We start from the raw sequence: 15,254 nt of genomic DNA, 5'->3' as shown, positions 1-15,254 counted from the left end.
GAGTCAGTGATGAAAGGCCTGATTGCTCCCAACGGCAAGCTCTTTTCTCCTTGTCTCGGGCCACATCTCCTACTGCTAATGCCACAAAAATTTTGAGGGAACAGGGGAAGCCAAGGGAACCTACATTCCTTAGCACCCTAATGCCTTGGTGGTGGTAGAGCAGGAGTCCTGTTGAGGGAAGGGTTTCAGAACAAAACAAACCCTTAGGCGCTTACAAGGCTCCAGCTGTCCCCCCCCCCCCCCCCGCACACATCTGATGAAAACCCGGCCTCCTCTACCGCGAGCTAGAACCTCACAGTGTTATCAGCACTTTGTTCCTCCACATATAATCTTTGGACCTTCCAGCAACTCATAGCCAAAAGGAAAAAGTCCGAGGGCAAGAGTTAGAGTCGCATCACCCTGTTTTCTCCGAGAAGAGGCTGAGATCCCATGATCGATGGCGCCCTCCCCCACGATGAGCCCAAAGGCACCGTAGAAAGCTGAGAGAGACAGAGACACAGCAGAAAAGGAAAGAAGCGAGAGCTGTCAAAATGAAGAGTCTGACCCCGGCACAGGGACGTGTTAAGTGAGCAGTAGAACAGAGTACAGAACACGGAAGCACACCGTACAGGTGCAGAACTGCTACGTGATACAGCCAGGATGGTAGGTGACTCTACAAAGACTTTCATTAAGTGAAGCTGGAAAATGCTTGCTTATTTTGAAAGAGATAAAATACGAAACCTTTCCCTGCCATATGCAAAAAAACAAAAAAAACAAAAAACCAAAACAAACCCCATCTATTCCACATGGATTAAGAACTTAAATGTCAAAAATACACTTAAATGTCAAAAAGCTCTTGAAAGAAAACACCAGCAAACAACTTTTTTTTTCAGTGTTCCAAAATTCATTGTTTATGCACCACTTTTACTTTGGGAGATAGAAAAAGATTCCTTGGGGCACCTGGGTGGCTCAGTCCTTAAGCATCTGCCTTCTGCTCAGGTCATGATCCCAGGGTCCTGGGATCGAGCCCCACATGGGGCTCCTTGCTGAGCAGGGAGCCTGCTTCTCCCTCTTCCACTCCGCCTGCTTCTGTTCCCTCTCTAGGTGTCTCTCTGTCAAATAAATAAAATCTTTTTTAAAAAAAGAAAATGTCTTCTTTACAAAACAATGCAGGAAAACCACCGAGTATATGGAATATTGATAAAGTTGGCTTTGTTAACATTAGGAAATCTTACTTACCAAAACACAAAGTCAAAAGCAAAAAAAAAAAAAACACAACAACAACACACGTGCGTTGGGAGAAAATATTCTGAACATACACAAATGACAAAGGATTCCTGTTATAAATATACAAAGGATTATAAATTACTAAATTTTAAAAGTCCAGTAGAGAAATGGGTAAAAAACATGACTAAATCTCTCACATATGGAGAAATAAACAAAGGAACAGATGTTCAACTTCATTAGCGACCAGGGAAATGCAAATCAAGACCACAATGAAATACTACTATATACCCACCCAATTATCAAAATTTAAAAAGACTTAAAATATCAACTGTGAGAGACCATGTGAGTCCATATGAGTTCACACATCTACCCTCCTAGCCAGCCATTCTACTCCTACATATATATATCCAAGAGAAATTCTTGAATATGTACAACAAAGAATGTGGACAACAATGCTCATGAAAATGGTTTTGTTCATAGCAAAAGCCTGTGAACAACTCAAATGCCCATCAACCATGGCATACTCACACAATGCAGTATGAATGAGCTAAGAAGAAAACAAATCAGAAATACACAAATATATAAAGTACAGAAAAATCCCTCCTACTCCCCTTCCCAACACGCAGAGGGAACAGCCTTACCCACTTTGCAGACCTTCCTCTGTGCGCAGAGAAATGTATTCAGAACTACAGTCTAGGTACAGAAACCGCAGAACACATGGCCTTGCTTCTTCTGAGCCAAACCATTCTTCCTTTTTCCCCATTCCCCATGAAGCAGGCCTCCTCTGAGGGCTGGCCCAAGACAAGATAAAATTCACCCACTTAGAGTGAACAATTCAGGGAGGCCTGGGTGGCTCAGTTGGTGGAGCGTCTGCCTTGGGCTTGGGTCATGATCCCGTGGTCCTGGGATCAAGTCCCCAGTCAGCCTCCTTGCTCAGCAGGGAGCCTGCTTCTCCCTCTCCCTCTCCCTCTCCCTCTGCCTCCCTCTCCTGCTCATGGTCTTCTTCCCTCTCTCGCAAATAAATAAATAAAAATAAAATCTTTTTAAAAAGTGAACAATTCAATGACTTTTAGCATAATCACAGACTTGTACGGCCATCGCCGCTCTCATTCCAGAACACTGTCATCACTCCAAATGAAGATGAAGCCATCATTTCAAGTCCCTGCCCAGTCCTGTGGTCTTTAGCCCCTGGCAAGCACTCACCCATTTTCTGCAGGACTAACTGAGTCTACCACAAAGGGCTCAACACAAATTCTCCCTTGAGAATTGATAAGCATAGTTCAGCTCTTGCAGCTCACAGTAAAATAAAAAAAAAAAAATAAAATACTACATAAAATCAAAAAACAAGCACCCAAGGGTGAGATCCAGCAGAACGACAGATAACCAAATTGGACCAAAACCTTCAGATATTTGAATTCAAGATTAGCTTAGTGTTAGAAAATTTATTAATCCAGGAGCGCCTGGGTGGTTCAGTGGTTGGGTGTCCGAGTCTTGATTTTGGCTCAAGCCAGAGAGTCCCTCTCCTTCTGCCCTGCCCCCTTCTCTCTGTCTAAAGAAATAAAATCTTTTTAAAAAAAGAAAATTTGGGGGCTCCTGAGCGGCTCAGTGGATTACGTGCCTTCAGCTCAGGTGATAATCCCAGGGTCCAGGGATCCAGCCCCTGAGTTGCTCCCCCTGCTTATGCTCTCTCTCTCTCTCAAGTAAATAAATAAAAAATATGTTAAAAAAGAAAAAGAAAAAAGAAAATGCATTAATCCAAATTAACTGCATTAACATATTAATGGGAAAATCCTATTATCTCAATAGATGAAAAATATTTAATTTTTTTCAAAGATTTTATTTGACAGAAAGAGAGAGAGCGAGAGAGCGTGAGCACCTGTATAAGGTAAGGTAAAAGTAAAATTATTATAAAGGTACAAATATTGGAAAAGAAGAAACAAAATTGTCACTATCAGCAGATATTATATTATCTTTGTAGACTAAAAAATCTATCAATAACTTATTAAAATCAAAAAGTGCTAAGTGTAAGTCTATTGATATAATCTTTTTTTTATTTTTTTATTTTAAAAAAGATTTTATTTATTTATTTGAGAGAAAGAGAGAGGGAGACCCCAGAGGGATAAGCAGGCTCCCCGCTGAGCAGAGAGCCCGATGATTCGGGGCTGGATCCCAGGTCCTGGGATCATGACCTGAGCCGAAGGCAGACACTTCACCCACTGAGCCACCCAGGCGCCCCCTGATAGCTTTTTAAATACCGAAATTGATTATATTTCTACATACCAACAACACACAGAGAATACAATTTTTCAAAGATACCATTCAGTGTAACATCTAAAACAATAAAATACTTAGAAATAAATGTGACTCTATATACTGTGGAGACAGAATTATAACATTCCGTTGGAATCCACTACAGAAGAGCTCAGAAATAAAGGTAAGTCATGGTCATGGTTTGGAAGACTCAGCCGGCCTATGGATTGATTCTGTGGCACTGGCCGTACTGGAAATGGATCTTACCAAAATAGAAGCTGAGGCCGGTTAGAAGTGAAGGCAAACACTTTATCCAAACTACTGCTCTCAGAAGACCTTCAGAGAGAGTGACCCCTTGAGCAAAATTTAGCTAAAGTTGTTATCGAGGCATAGCTCAGGGTGGAAAAGTACCCCACTTGTTCCCCATTGGCCTCTAGCGGGCACAGAGAAGGGATGGTCACACAGTCTTTTCCTGGGTGGCCCATTCTAGTTCAGGGTGCTCATTGCTCAGAATCTGGTTTTGCTCCTTGGAATCTATTGCTTCTTGGAATTTATTGCAATTACCTGTTTTTCTCAGTTCCTAGAACTGCCTTTAGGCACAGAATTCCAGGTCAAAGTTCATGAATGGAAAAGTATAGCTTCACACAATGTTAAAAAAATGAAATTGGGGCCGCTTGGGTGGCTCAGTGGGTTAAGCGTCTGTCTTCAGCTCAAGTCATGATCCCGGGGTCCTGGGATCAAGCCCTGCGTGGAGCTCTGTCTTCAACGAGGAGCCTGCTTCTCCCTCTGCCTCTGCCTGATGCTCCCGCTGCTTATGCTCTCTCTCTCTGTCAAATAAATAAAACCTTAAAAAATAAATAAAATAAAATACAATTGGACTCTACCTCACACCATATAAAACTTAGTTTGAATAGCGTAAGGACTTAAAAGTGAAAGGTAAAAGCACAAAACTTTTAGAAGGAGACTTAGTAGGAGACTTCTTTTATGACACTGTGGTAAAAAAGGATTTCTTAGAAAAAAGTGATTGCCAAATTTGACCACTTTAAAGTAAGTATGTCTCTTCTTCAAAATACATCTTATCAAGAGTGAAAATGCAATCCTTGAACTGGAAGAAGGTATTTTCCACATCAATAGTGTTCAAAACAATGGTATACAGAATATGTAAAGAATTCCTACAGAAGAATGAATAAAACTACACATTAGAAAAGTGGGCAAAATTCATTCATAGGAATTTCATAGAAGAGAAAGACAAATGACCAAAAAAAAAAAAAACCACATGAAAAGGTCTTCGGTCTCATGGATTTTCAGGGAAATACAAAGAAAACAACAGGGTGTAAATTCTCATGGGCCAGACTGGCAAGCAATGAAAAGACCTAAGACGTTTCCTGTTCTCAAGTGGGCGGGACACTGGGGCGTTCCTCCCTCCTGGTGGGAGGAGTGCAAATCTGTGCAGTCACTTGAGGGAAGCCAGCACTGACCTTGGGGTGGGGCGTGCACTTACCCCTTGACCCAGCAAGTCAATCCCAGGGCACAGTCTGTAGGGAAGCTCTCGTTCGTGTGCACCGTGAGACAGGCAATAATGCCAATAGAGGCTTTATGGAGAAGAGAAAACCAACCAACCAACCAGGAAACAGTAGAAATGTCTTTGTACACTTGATGGTCTGAATAAGGAGAATGCTTTCCAAGTATCAAGCTGGGAGGATCTCAGGACACAAAGCAAGTAAAGAAAGAAAACCACAGAACACATACATATGACTAAGGTTTTATAAAGTTTAGAAACAAGCAAGGCTCTGGTGTTAGAAGGTGGGACAGGGTTTGCCCTGGGGTGGGGGGAGGGGGACTACAGATTTGTTCACTTGGTCCACTTGTTCCCCATTGGCCTCTAGGGCAGCCCATGGTCTTTGGGTCTGATCATGCTCTCAGCAGCCTGTTGGTCTTACCCAAGTTCCCCTCTGGCCTGCGGTGTGGCTGCAGGCCCACAGCTCCCTAGATCTCATCTCAGCATCAATTAGAATAGCATTTTGGTCTTTCTTTCTCTTTGCATTTTCCATGTAGCAAATTCCTACCTTCCAGTAGTTTGCCTCAGCTCAGTAAATGATGACTCCCTCCCTTCACTGGCTCGGGCCACAGGCCTGTGAGGCATCCTTTAAGTCTTACTCTCCCCCACACTCATCCAACTTAGAATCAGATCCTGCCAGGCTCTCTCGTCACAATGACTCCAGAATCGGCTGCTCCCCGCCGGGTCCAAGCGAAGTTGTCACCTGACTAGCCTCCAGCCCCTGTCCCTGCTCCCCTATATTCTCAACTTGCTCCATGGGGAGCCTGCTGTTCTCTCTGCCTACTGCTCCCCCGCTTATGCTCTCTCTCCCTGACAAATAAAATCTTAAACAAAGCAATGTTTATTTTTGTGTACTAGGATTACAGGTACTTTTTCTTCTTTCAGTATTTTGTGAAAATTTTTTTGTAATAAATACGTAATACTCTTATAATCAAAACAGTAATAAGGCTATTCCCATTTTTTGACTACATGTTTTAAAGGTGAAAATAAAGGCAAAGATAGTTTAACATGGAAGATAATTTAATTTTAATTCATGGGTACTTCCTCATTGTAAGCAAATAGCGTATTCTGCCCAGCTGAATCTTCCGGAACTTCACTGGCCTGGGTCACCTACGAGAATACTGGGAAAAGAAGCAAAATTGATGAACTAAGTGGTCTGGATTGCATCGAGGTACTTTGTAGTTCCCTTTTCCAACATATGATTTTAGACAACATCTCCTCTTAATATGAACCATGTGATTTCATTCAGACAAAATGCTTTGATGACTTGAGAAAATAAGAGTATGAATGTTTCTAGCATTGTATAGTTGGGATTGGAGGTAGATGTAGAACTATGGTTAGGTAGCTTTTCTTCTTTTGTTTTTATTGAGTGATTAATATTTTAAAATTTATTTTAAGCAATCTATACACCCAACATGGGGCTTGAACTCATGACCCCAAGATCAAGGGTCACATGGTCCATTGGCTAAGCCACCCAGGCGCCCCTCTTCTTTTGTTTTTACAGTATCTTTTGGGGACACCTGGGTGGCTCAGTCAGTTAAGTGTCTGACTCTTGGTTTTGGCTCAGGTCACGATCTCATGGGTTGTGGGATTGAGCCCCACATTGGGCCCCATGCTCAGAGTCTGCTTGAACATTCTCTCTCTCCCTTTCCCTCTGCCCCTCCACTTGCACTCTCTCTCAAATAAACACATCTTTTAGGAAAATCAAGTATTTGCTTAAAAACTTAATAACCAAACAACACAGTTTGTTCTGAAAAGATTGGGAAGCACAGTTAGATGAAAATCAATAAAGACAATAGTAATAATAATTACAACCGCCCATTTACCACCACAAGGAGATAACCAATGTCTAATACTTTGGTTAGGTCCTTAAAAGCTTTTTAGCCTGTACATATAGTTTTTTAAAAAGATTTTATTTATTTATTGGACAGAGATCACAAGCAGGCAGAGAGGCAGGCAGAGAGAGAGAGAGAGGAGGAAGCAGGCTCCCCGCTGAGCAGAGAGCCCAATGCAGGGCTCGATCCCAGGACCCTGAGATCATGACCTGAGCTGAAGGCAGTGGCTTAACCCACTGAGCCACCCAGGCGCCCCTACATGTAGTTTTTTTTAAATTAGTTTTTTTGTTTGATTTTAAGTAGGCTCCATGCTAGTGGAGACGGGGCTTGAGCTCACTCCCCAGAGATGCAGACCCAGACTGACATCAACAGTCTGATGCTTAGCGGACTGAGCTAACCAGGTGACTCTAGTTTCTAGTAACACATTAGTTTCAGTTGTATATCCTCTCTTATAATCTGCATTTTCCCACTCAGTATTTCATGAACAGGATTCCATGGAATTATCCTCTACAACAACTTTTTGGTGACCATATAGTACTCATTGTATGAACATTCGGTGCTTTCGTTAACTAGCCAGTGACCGAATAAGTTTTATGTATTTTTTCAATATTATAAACCATACTAAAAACTCCTTATACACGTTTCTTTGCATACTTGTTAGCTGCACTCTGGGAGATGAAGAAGGCTTCCATGTTCATTTCCTCAGGCAACAAAGCAGCTAGTGCTGTATCAGCGCGGAGAGAGGGTAAGAGGCACAGAGAAACTCCTCCCAGTCAATACAGTGAAATGTATTTTTTTAAATGATTCTCTTTATCTGAGACAGAGAGAGCACGAGTAGTGGGGAGGGACAGTGGCAGAGGCTGAGCAGGGAGCCGGATTCGGGACTTGCTCTCAGGACCTCGAGATCATGACCTGAGCCAAAGGCAGACACTTCACAACTGAACCACCCAGGCACCCCACTGAAATGTGTTTTTAAATCAGTATTATTGGGGCACCAGCCTGGCTCAGTTGGTGGGACATGCAACTCCTGATCTCGGGGTTGTGACTTTAAACCCCACATTGGGGGTACAGATTACTTAAAAATAAAATCGTTAAAAAAATCCAGTATTGGGGCGCCTGGGTGGCTCAGTGGGTTAAAGCCTCTGCCTTCGGCTCAGGTCATGATCTCAGGGTCCTGGGATCGAGTCCCGCATCGGGCTCTCTGCTCAGCGGGGAGCCTGCTTCCCCCTCTCTCTGCCTGCCTCTCTGCCTACTTGTGATCTCTGTCTGTCAAATAAATAAAAAATCTTTAAGATAAAAAATCCAGTATTATTGAGAGTCTGCTATGTGCCCAGTATCAAGTGCCAATTTTTCCTGGGACTTTATGTGCCCTTTATGACTATAGACTCAGACCCGCCTTTATTACTGTAACACTTAAAAATTATACCTTGAAGTGTTCTTTTCCTGTTGTGCAATTTCGGTCTCTTCTACAAAGTGGTTATTTCGTGCCCCCTGCATCTATCAGTTTTCCCTTTAATAGCACTTTCCCCAAGGTATTTTTAATAACTAAATAAGGTTTTTAAATAAATTAAGTCTATTTAATGGTGTTGGCTTTCTAAATCCTGTCTTCCCTATCTCCTTTCGTATTTTTTCATCCACGCCTTCTTTCATTTTACTCCATCTTGCCTTTCTTCTTGCCCTCACTGTCGTCACTGGTGTTTCTTTCCCCACCTAGCTTGCTTGTCTCCAGCAAGGGCTGTCATGGCTCTTCTCCCCAGGTTGAGGCATCGACTTCAAAGAAGGAAGTCTTTCCTTGGGCGTGTTGTGGGTTTTATCTCCCCTGAAGTCCTCCTGAGGCTTCTGAGGCGGGAGTTTGAGTCACAGCAAGGAGAGATTCAGAATCAGATAGCTCTCCACTTGTGTCCCGCCTTCTCTCGTCGGGCAATGTGGCCTTTCTTTGATACCTGCTTCATTTTGCCTGCCCTGTGTGGGGTTCAGCCACCCTGTAGGGCACACGGACACTCACCACTCAGGCTCCCCCTTGAGAGCAGCCTGATTTCTCTGGCTGCTGGGAGTGGCGTCCACACCCAGCCTCTAGCAAGTGGCAGCCATTTCAGGAGCACGTGGGGGGCTCAGTTGGTGAAGTGTCCGATTCTCGATTTCGGCTCAGGTCGTGAGCTCAGGGCCCTGGGATGGAGCCCCCGCATCGGGCTCCGTGCTGGGTGTGGAGCCTGCTTGAGTTTCTCTTGCTCTCCCTCTCCTGCTGCCCTGCCCTCCCCTGTTCTCGTGTGCTCGCTCCCCCCAAAAAAAATTTTTTTTTACCCTTTTCAGGCAAACGGGGACAGCTCTGATGGGGTCAACCAGGCTTTGCTGGGCTTGCAAAACAGTGTGACCTTTCCCTTCCTGTCACTACGCTCCCCAGGTGTTGGCCCCTGACAGTACCCTGAACACAGCACTTCCGTCTCACAACGGTGGACTCAGGCACGACTTTATCACGAGACTAAAATCCTATTTATCACTGTACCCAGCTCAAAGTCCAGAGTACCTGGGTGAGGCTTGCTTCTCTCCAACCTGGGTGCAGCTGCTCTTGGTCTGAGTAATGTATTAAGTAAAAGAAGTTATCTGCGGCTCTCCACCCACCCAGTACAAGGACAGAGCAGGAGGAGTATACCCGCCATGAACAGTCCCATTTGGAGAAAGGAATATGGGAGACACACAGCAGCCGTTTGCTCTGTAAGTGCTTCTGTAGCCCTGCGGGGCACACATACTGATTAGGCCTGAGCCGCTTTGTAGGAGAAGCTCTGTGGCCTGCTGCCCACCTTCTGGAAGGTTCTTCCCAGCCATTATTCTCTGGGCCTGGAAGATGCCATCCTAGGAAACTTCGAGGCCTATATCCTTCTCATGTAAGACCAGAGGTCCAAATCTTGTTTTAAGACTCATTTAATTCTGGCTCATGGTTTCTTAGGTAAGAAGCTTCTCTCAAAAACTCACCTGACATCTGTTTGGCTCGGACCAGTTCTGTGGGTCAGCAACCATACCCAAGGTCGTTTCCTAGATGAGGTTCTTGGTCCCATGATCATCTGAGATTATCAGGAGTCTTAGGTGGGGATGCCACACCCTTAGCTGATCTTTGCCCTCAGTCACTTCATTAGGCTGTGCAGTTCTAACAACCCTTGAGCATACTTCCATGGGTTCCCCACTCGGACTCTGTCTCCCACCCTAACACTGACTCACCAGACAGTTCTTCTGTTGTCTCATTCCTCTGTCTCACTAGCAACCAGGGCAGAGATAGGCAAGTAGTCATCTCTCAGTAAATTCTGATTGGATTAATAAAATTAAGGTTTTTCTACTTATCTTTATTTTGTTAACTATTTCAAGGATGTCTTAGATTTCATATGATTTATATAAATATTGTGACAAATTTTGAATTTATGGCCCTGGAAAACATAGTTAATTGTATATTTTCCATGTATAATTCCTAAACCAACGGGAAAGATAGTTAGGAGTAAATGAAGTTAGTAAAAAAAAACAAAAAACAGATCAGTTGGAAACACTGGTTATTGAATGTCACCTGTAAGTTGTTGCTAATGGATGGAGTGGGCTGGATAAAACAACCATGACATTCCTTAAAACTTACCCTTAATTATAGATGTATAGGATGGTGGGGAGCTTGATTGTTCTGTCTCTCCCTCAGGGTCCCCTCTCCCTCCCTCTCCTCATCCCGCAGCAGCTTACGTGAGGCAGCAGAGGACCCCCATGACGGCTATGGCAGGAAGAAAAGCAAAAACAGCAGCTGGAGGCACAGAGCTCCTGATGCGATCCCACAAGTAATCTCTGAAGTTGCTAAGCCAGAACCTGTGGTGTTCTGCAGAAAAAAGCACGGATGTCCAATGAGGAGAGATTAAGTACTTGAGAAGGCTGTGATGGGAACCCTGATCCAAGTGCAAGTCATTTTCCCAGCTATCATGCTCTTATAGTTGCCCAGAGCCCATATTCTTTCTTTCTTTCTTTATCTGACACAGAGAGGGAGAGCACAAGCAGGGGGAGCAGCAGAGGGAGAGAGAAGCAGGCTTCCCGCCAAGCAGGGAGCCCGATGTGGGACTGGATCCCAGGACCCTGGGATCATGACACAAGCCAAAGGCAGATGCCCAACCGACTGAGCCACCCAGGCACCCCCAGAGCCTATACTCTTAACTACTTTGTGGTGATGCCTCTAAGTACGATACCCCTCCTCCCAAACAACTGGAATTATCCCTTTGTCCTCAGGGAGGCTTTGTCATATCTCACAGAAGACCAGTGTCTCTGGGTTTGGCCATCTGTGAACTCCTACTCAACATCCTTCTGTGAAGCAGTTGCTGGGTTAGGGCTTATTGATCTAAATTGACCAAACCAGAATAATCTGCTTTACTATGAACTCTATTTATCTTTTCTTTTCTTGGCTGTTTTTAAAGATTTATGTATTGGGATGCCTGGGGGGCTCAGTCAGTAAAGCATCTGCCTTTGGCTCAGGTCACAATTCCGGGGTCCTGGGATGGAGCCCATGTGGGGCTCCCTGCTCAGCGGAGAGCCTGCTTCTCCCTCTCCCTTGGCCCCTCCTCCTGCTTGTGCTCTCTCACCCTGTCAAATAAATCAATAAAATCTTTTGAAAAATAAAGATTTTATTGATTTATTTGAGAGAGAATGAGAGACAGCATGAACTGGAGGGAAGGGCAGAGGCAGAGAGAGAGAATCCCAAGCAGACTCCCCACCAAGCATGGAGCCCAATGAGGGGCTTGATGCCAGGACCCTGAGATCATGACCTGAGCCAAAATCAAGAGTCAGCCATGTAACTGCCTGATGAACCCAGGAGCCCCTGTGAACACTAATTTTTCACCAATACAAAATCAGCTTTTTCTGACCTGAGACCTGAGTCTTATGTCTGACAAAGATAATAGGAACATTGATCCTAACAGCAAACAAACCTCTTGAGCGTGGTTTTGACCCTGCTTTGTCTTGCATCCCAACAGCAGATGAAAGTGGTGTCGAGGAAGCAGCAGTCTCCACCAACATGCAGCTCAAGGAACTCAGCAGAAACACAATGTTCAGCACCTTCCAGGGCTCCATGAATTCTCTGTAGAGCCACTCAGCTGTACTCCTAGCTCATCCAGCCAAGGAGAGATGTCCTTTTCCTTGGCTCTTTCCAAAGCAGCTTTGTCTGAAAAGTTAGAAAATGGTGGGGTTTTGTTTTTGTTTTTTAGAGAGAGTGAGCAGCAGGGGAGGGGCAAAGAGAGAGGGAAAGAGAGAGAGAGAGAGATCTCAAGCAGACTCCACAGTGAGTGCAGAGCCCAACGTGAGGCTCTGTCTCACGACCCTCAGATCATGACCTGATCTGATATTAAGAGTTGGATACTTATGGGGGCATCATGTTGCCTGATTTCAAGCTTGGGATCACCAAGACAGCATGGACTGGCACAAAAACAGACACATACACCAATGGAACAGAATAGAGAGCCCAGATATGGAGCCTTAATTCTATGGTCAACCAATCTTTGACAAATCAGGAATGACTACCCAATGGAAAAAAAGATAGTCTCTCCAATAAATGGTGCTGAGAAACTGGACAGCTATATACAGAAGAATGCAACTGGACCATTCTACTACACCACACACAAAGATGAACTCTAAATGGATGAAAGACCTCAACATGAGACAGGAAGCCATCAAAATCCTAGGGGAGAGCACAGGCAGCAACCTCTTTGACATCGGCCACAACAACTTCTTTCAAGACACGTCTCCAATGGCAAAGGAAACAAAAGCGAAAATGAACTTTTGGGACTTCATCAAGATCAAAAGCTTCTGCACAGCAAAGGAAATAGTCAACAAAACAAAGAGGCAACCCACGGAATGGGAGAAGACATTTATAAATGACACTACTAAGGGCTGATATCCAAGATCTGTGAAGAACTCCTCAAACTCAACCCCAAAAAACAAACAGTAACATCAAAAATGGGCAGAAGCCATGATCAGACACTTCTCCAAAGAAGACATACAAATGGCTAACAGACATGAAAAAATGCTCAATATCATTAGCCATCAGGGAGATTAATATCAAAACCACATTGAAATACCACCTTACACTAGTTAGAGTGGCCAAAATTAACAAGGCAGGAAACAACAAGTGTTGAAGAGGATGTGGAGAAAGGGGAACCCTCCTACACTGCTGGTGGGAATGCAAGTTGGTGCAGCCACTTTGGGAAACAGTGTGGAGATTCCTTAAGAAATTACAAATAGAGCTTCCCTATGACCCTGCTATTGCACTACTGGGTATTTACTGGGTATTTACCCCAAAGACACAGATGTAGTAAAAAGAAGGGCCGTCTGTACCCCAATGTTCATAGCAGCAATGGCCACAGTCGCCAAACTGTGGAAAGAACCAAGATGCCCTTCAACGGACGAATGGATAAGGAAGATGTGGTCCATATACACTATGGAGTATGATGCCTCCATCAGAAAGAATGAATACCCAACTTTTGTATCAACATGGATGGGACTGGAGGAGATTATGCTGAGTGAAATTAGTCAAGCAGAGAGAGTCAATTATCATATGGATTGCTTACTTGTGGAGCACAAGGAATAACACGGAGGACATGGGGAGATGGAGAGAAGTGAGTTGGGGGAACTCGGAGGGCGAGATGAACCATGAGACACTGTGGACTCCGAGAAACAAACTGAGGGTTTTGCAGGGGAGGGGTTGGGGTTTGGGAGAGCCCGGTGGTGGGTATTAGGGAGGGCATGGATGGCATGGAGCACTGGGTATTATACTTAAACAATGAGTCTTGGAACACTGCATCAAAAACTCATGATGTACTCTATGGTGACTAACATAACACGATAAAAAATAAAATAAAATAGAAGAAAAGATAAAAACATAGTTCTGGACAATGAAGACTAACAGAAATCTGTTGGGTAGCATCTGGGAAGACTTTTTGCCATCTTGATAGAAGAGATGGTGCGACCATTTTCTCTTTGTGCTCCTTGAACATTGTTTAAGGATTCCCTTTAGTTGGAGCAGCCATCTGTGACCACAAGGCAATGTACATGAAGGAAAGGCCAAGATAATGACATCTATTTTGACTCTGACAGTTTCAAGTCACTAAACAAACACCTCCATCTGCCCACCTCTAGGCTGCTTGGTATGAGAAAAATAACCCCTATTTGAGCCATTCTAATTTGGACTCTCTTTTTTTAAGGATTTATTTATTTATTTGAGAGACAGAGAGAGAACAAGCAGGGTGAGAGGCAGAGGGAGAAGCAGACTCTCTGCCAAGCAGGGAGCTGGACACGGGGCTCGATCCTGGGGCTCGAACCCGGGACTCCAGGATCATGACCTTAGCTGAAGGCAAATGCTTCACCAACTGAGCCACCAAGGTGCCCCCTAATTTGGACTTTCTATTACTTAAGACATTTATAACTAATACATTCATCTACTGTTTGACAGGACTTAAAGAGACCCATGTTAGGTGGGAATCTGCTTACCTGAAAATTGACTTAGGGACAAGGGAACCAAAAAAGTCAGTGAATTAGGCTTCAGTCTTCAGAGTGCCGTGGTCTGTGGAAGACACTGGTCAGAGTCTCCCCCTAAAGTCTCTAAAATTCCAACTAGAACTCCCCTGCTCCTTATGACATCATCTATGCATACGACCCTCCCCCTACCTCTCTCTGACAGCTAAACACAGAGCATCTCTTTCTGCCTATGTGCAAACACCTGTGTTTCCTTTTAGGCTCAAAAAATTCTCAGGTATTTTATTTGCCCCATGGTGTCTACTGTACCTTACAACAGTGTACACATGACTTGAATGATCAAAATGACATTTCATATTAGTGGGGAAAAGAGAGATGGCTTAATATGATGATGGACTATTCATTTGGATGCATGGAAGGAAAGGCCCTACACATGAAAACCAATAACTTCTAGATGGATCAAGGACTAAACAAAAAAAAAACCATATACATATTGGAATAAAATATGGGTTAATGTTTTTATAATCTTGGTGTGGAAAAAGCTACTTTAAGCATGTCATAAAACCCCAAACCATAATTGAAAGTAATGATGATAGGGGCACCTGGGTGGCTCAGTGGGTTAAAACCTCTGCCTTCGGCTCAGGTCATGATCCCAGGGTCCTGGGATCCAGCCCCACATTGGGCTTTCCACTCAGTGGGGAGCCTGCTTCCCCCTCTCTCTCTGCCTCTCTGCCTACTTGTGATTTCTGTCTGTCAAATAAATCAATAAATAAATAAAAAGAAAGTAAAATAAATAAAAAGAAAGTACTGATGATAAATTTATTGCATAAAAATGTAAACCTTTCATAAAACAAAATATTGTAAAGAAATATAACTGATGAATGACAAATTAGGTAATACATTTCATAGCATATATGACAAATAGG

At 43.8% G+C, this 15,254-nt stretch overlaps 1 protein-coding gene across 1 annotated transcript; it reads right to left on the bottom strand.

The window, feature by feature from the left end:
• Window positions 1-6,107: 6,107 nt before the first annotated feature.
• Window positions 6,108-12,043, bottom strand: SMIM9 (small integral membrane protein 9). The gene is made up of 3 exons (XM_044235524.1): window positions 11,790-12,043; window positions 10,564-10,693; window positions 6,108-6,135 (listed from the first exon to the last, which is right to left on the bottom strand). The coding sequence occupies exons 1-3, from the start codon at window positions 11,929-11,931 to the stop codon at window positions 6,108-6,110; spliced, it is 300 nt and encodes a 99-aa protein (XP_044091459.1). The 5' UTR covers window positions 11,932-12,043.
• Window positions 12,044-15,254: the final 3,211 nt, after the last annotated feature.

The sequence above is a fragment of the Neovison vison genome, chromosome X, assembly GCF_020171115.1.
Source record: "Neovison vison isolate M4711 chromosome X, ASM_NN_V1, whole genome shotgun sequence".
Lineage (NCBI taxonomy): Eukaryota > Metazoa > Chordata > Mammalia > Carnivora > Mustelidae > Neogale > Neogale vison.
The sequence above is the reverse complement of the archived record's forward strand: the minus strand, read 5'-3'. Positions and strand labels throughout refer to the sequence as shown.

Excerpts from the sequence above, each read along its gene's own strand:
- SMIM9 (XM_044235524.1), bottom strand. The coding sequence starts at position 11,931 with ATGGAGCCCTGGAAGGTGCTGAACATTGTGTTTCTGCTGAGTTCCTTG. Across the intron at positions 10,694-11,789 it reads GTCAAAACCACGCTCAAGAG|AACACCACAGGTTCTGGCTT; the intron begins GTTTGTTTGCTG and ends TTTTTTCTGCAG. Across the intron at positions 6,136-10,563 it reads GGGGTCCTCTGCTGCCTCAC|TATTCTCGTAGGTGACCCAG; the intron begins GTAAGCTGCTGC and ends TTCTTTTCCCAG.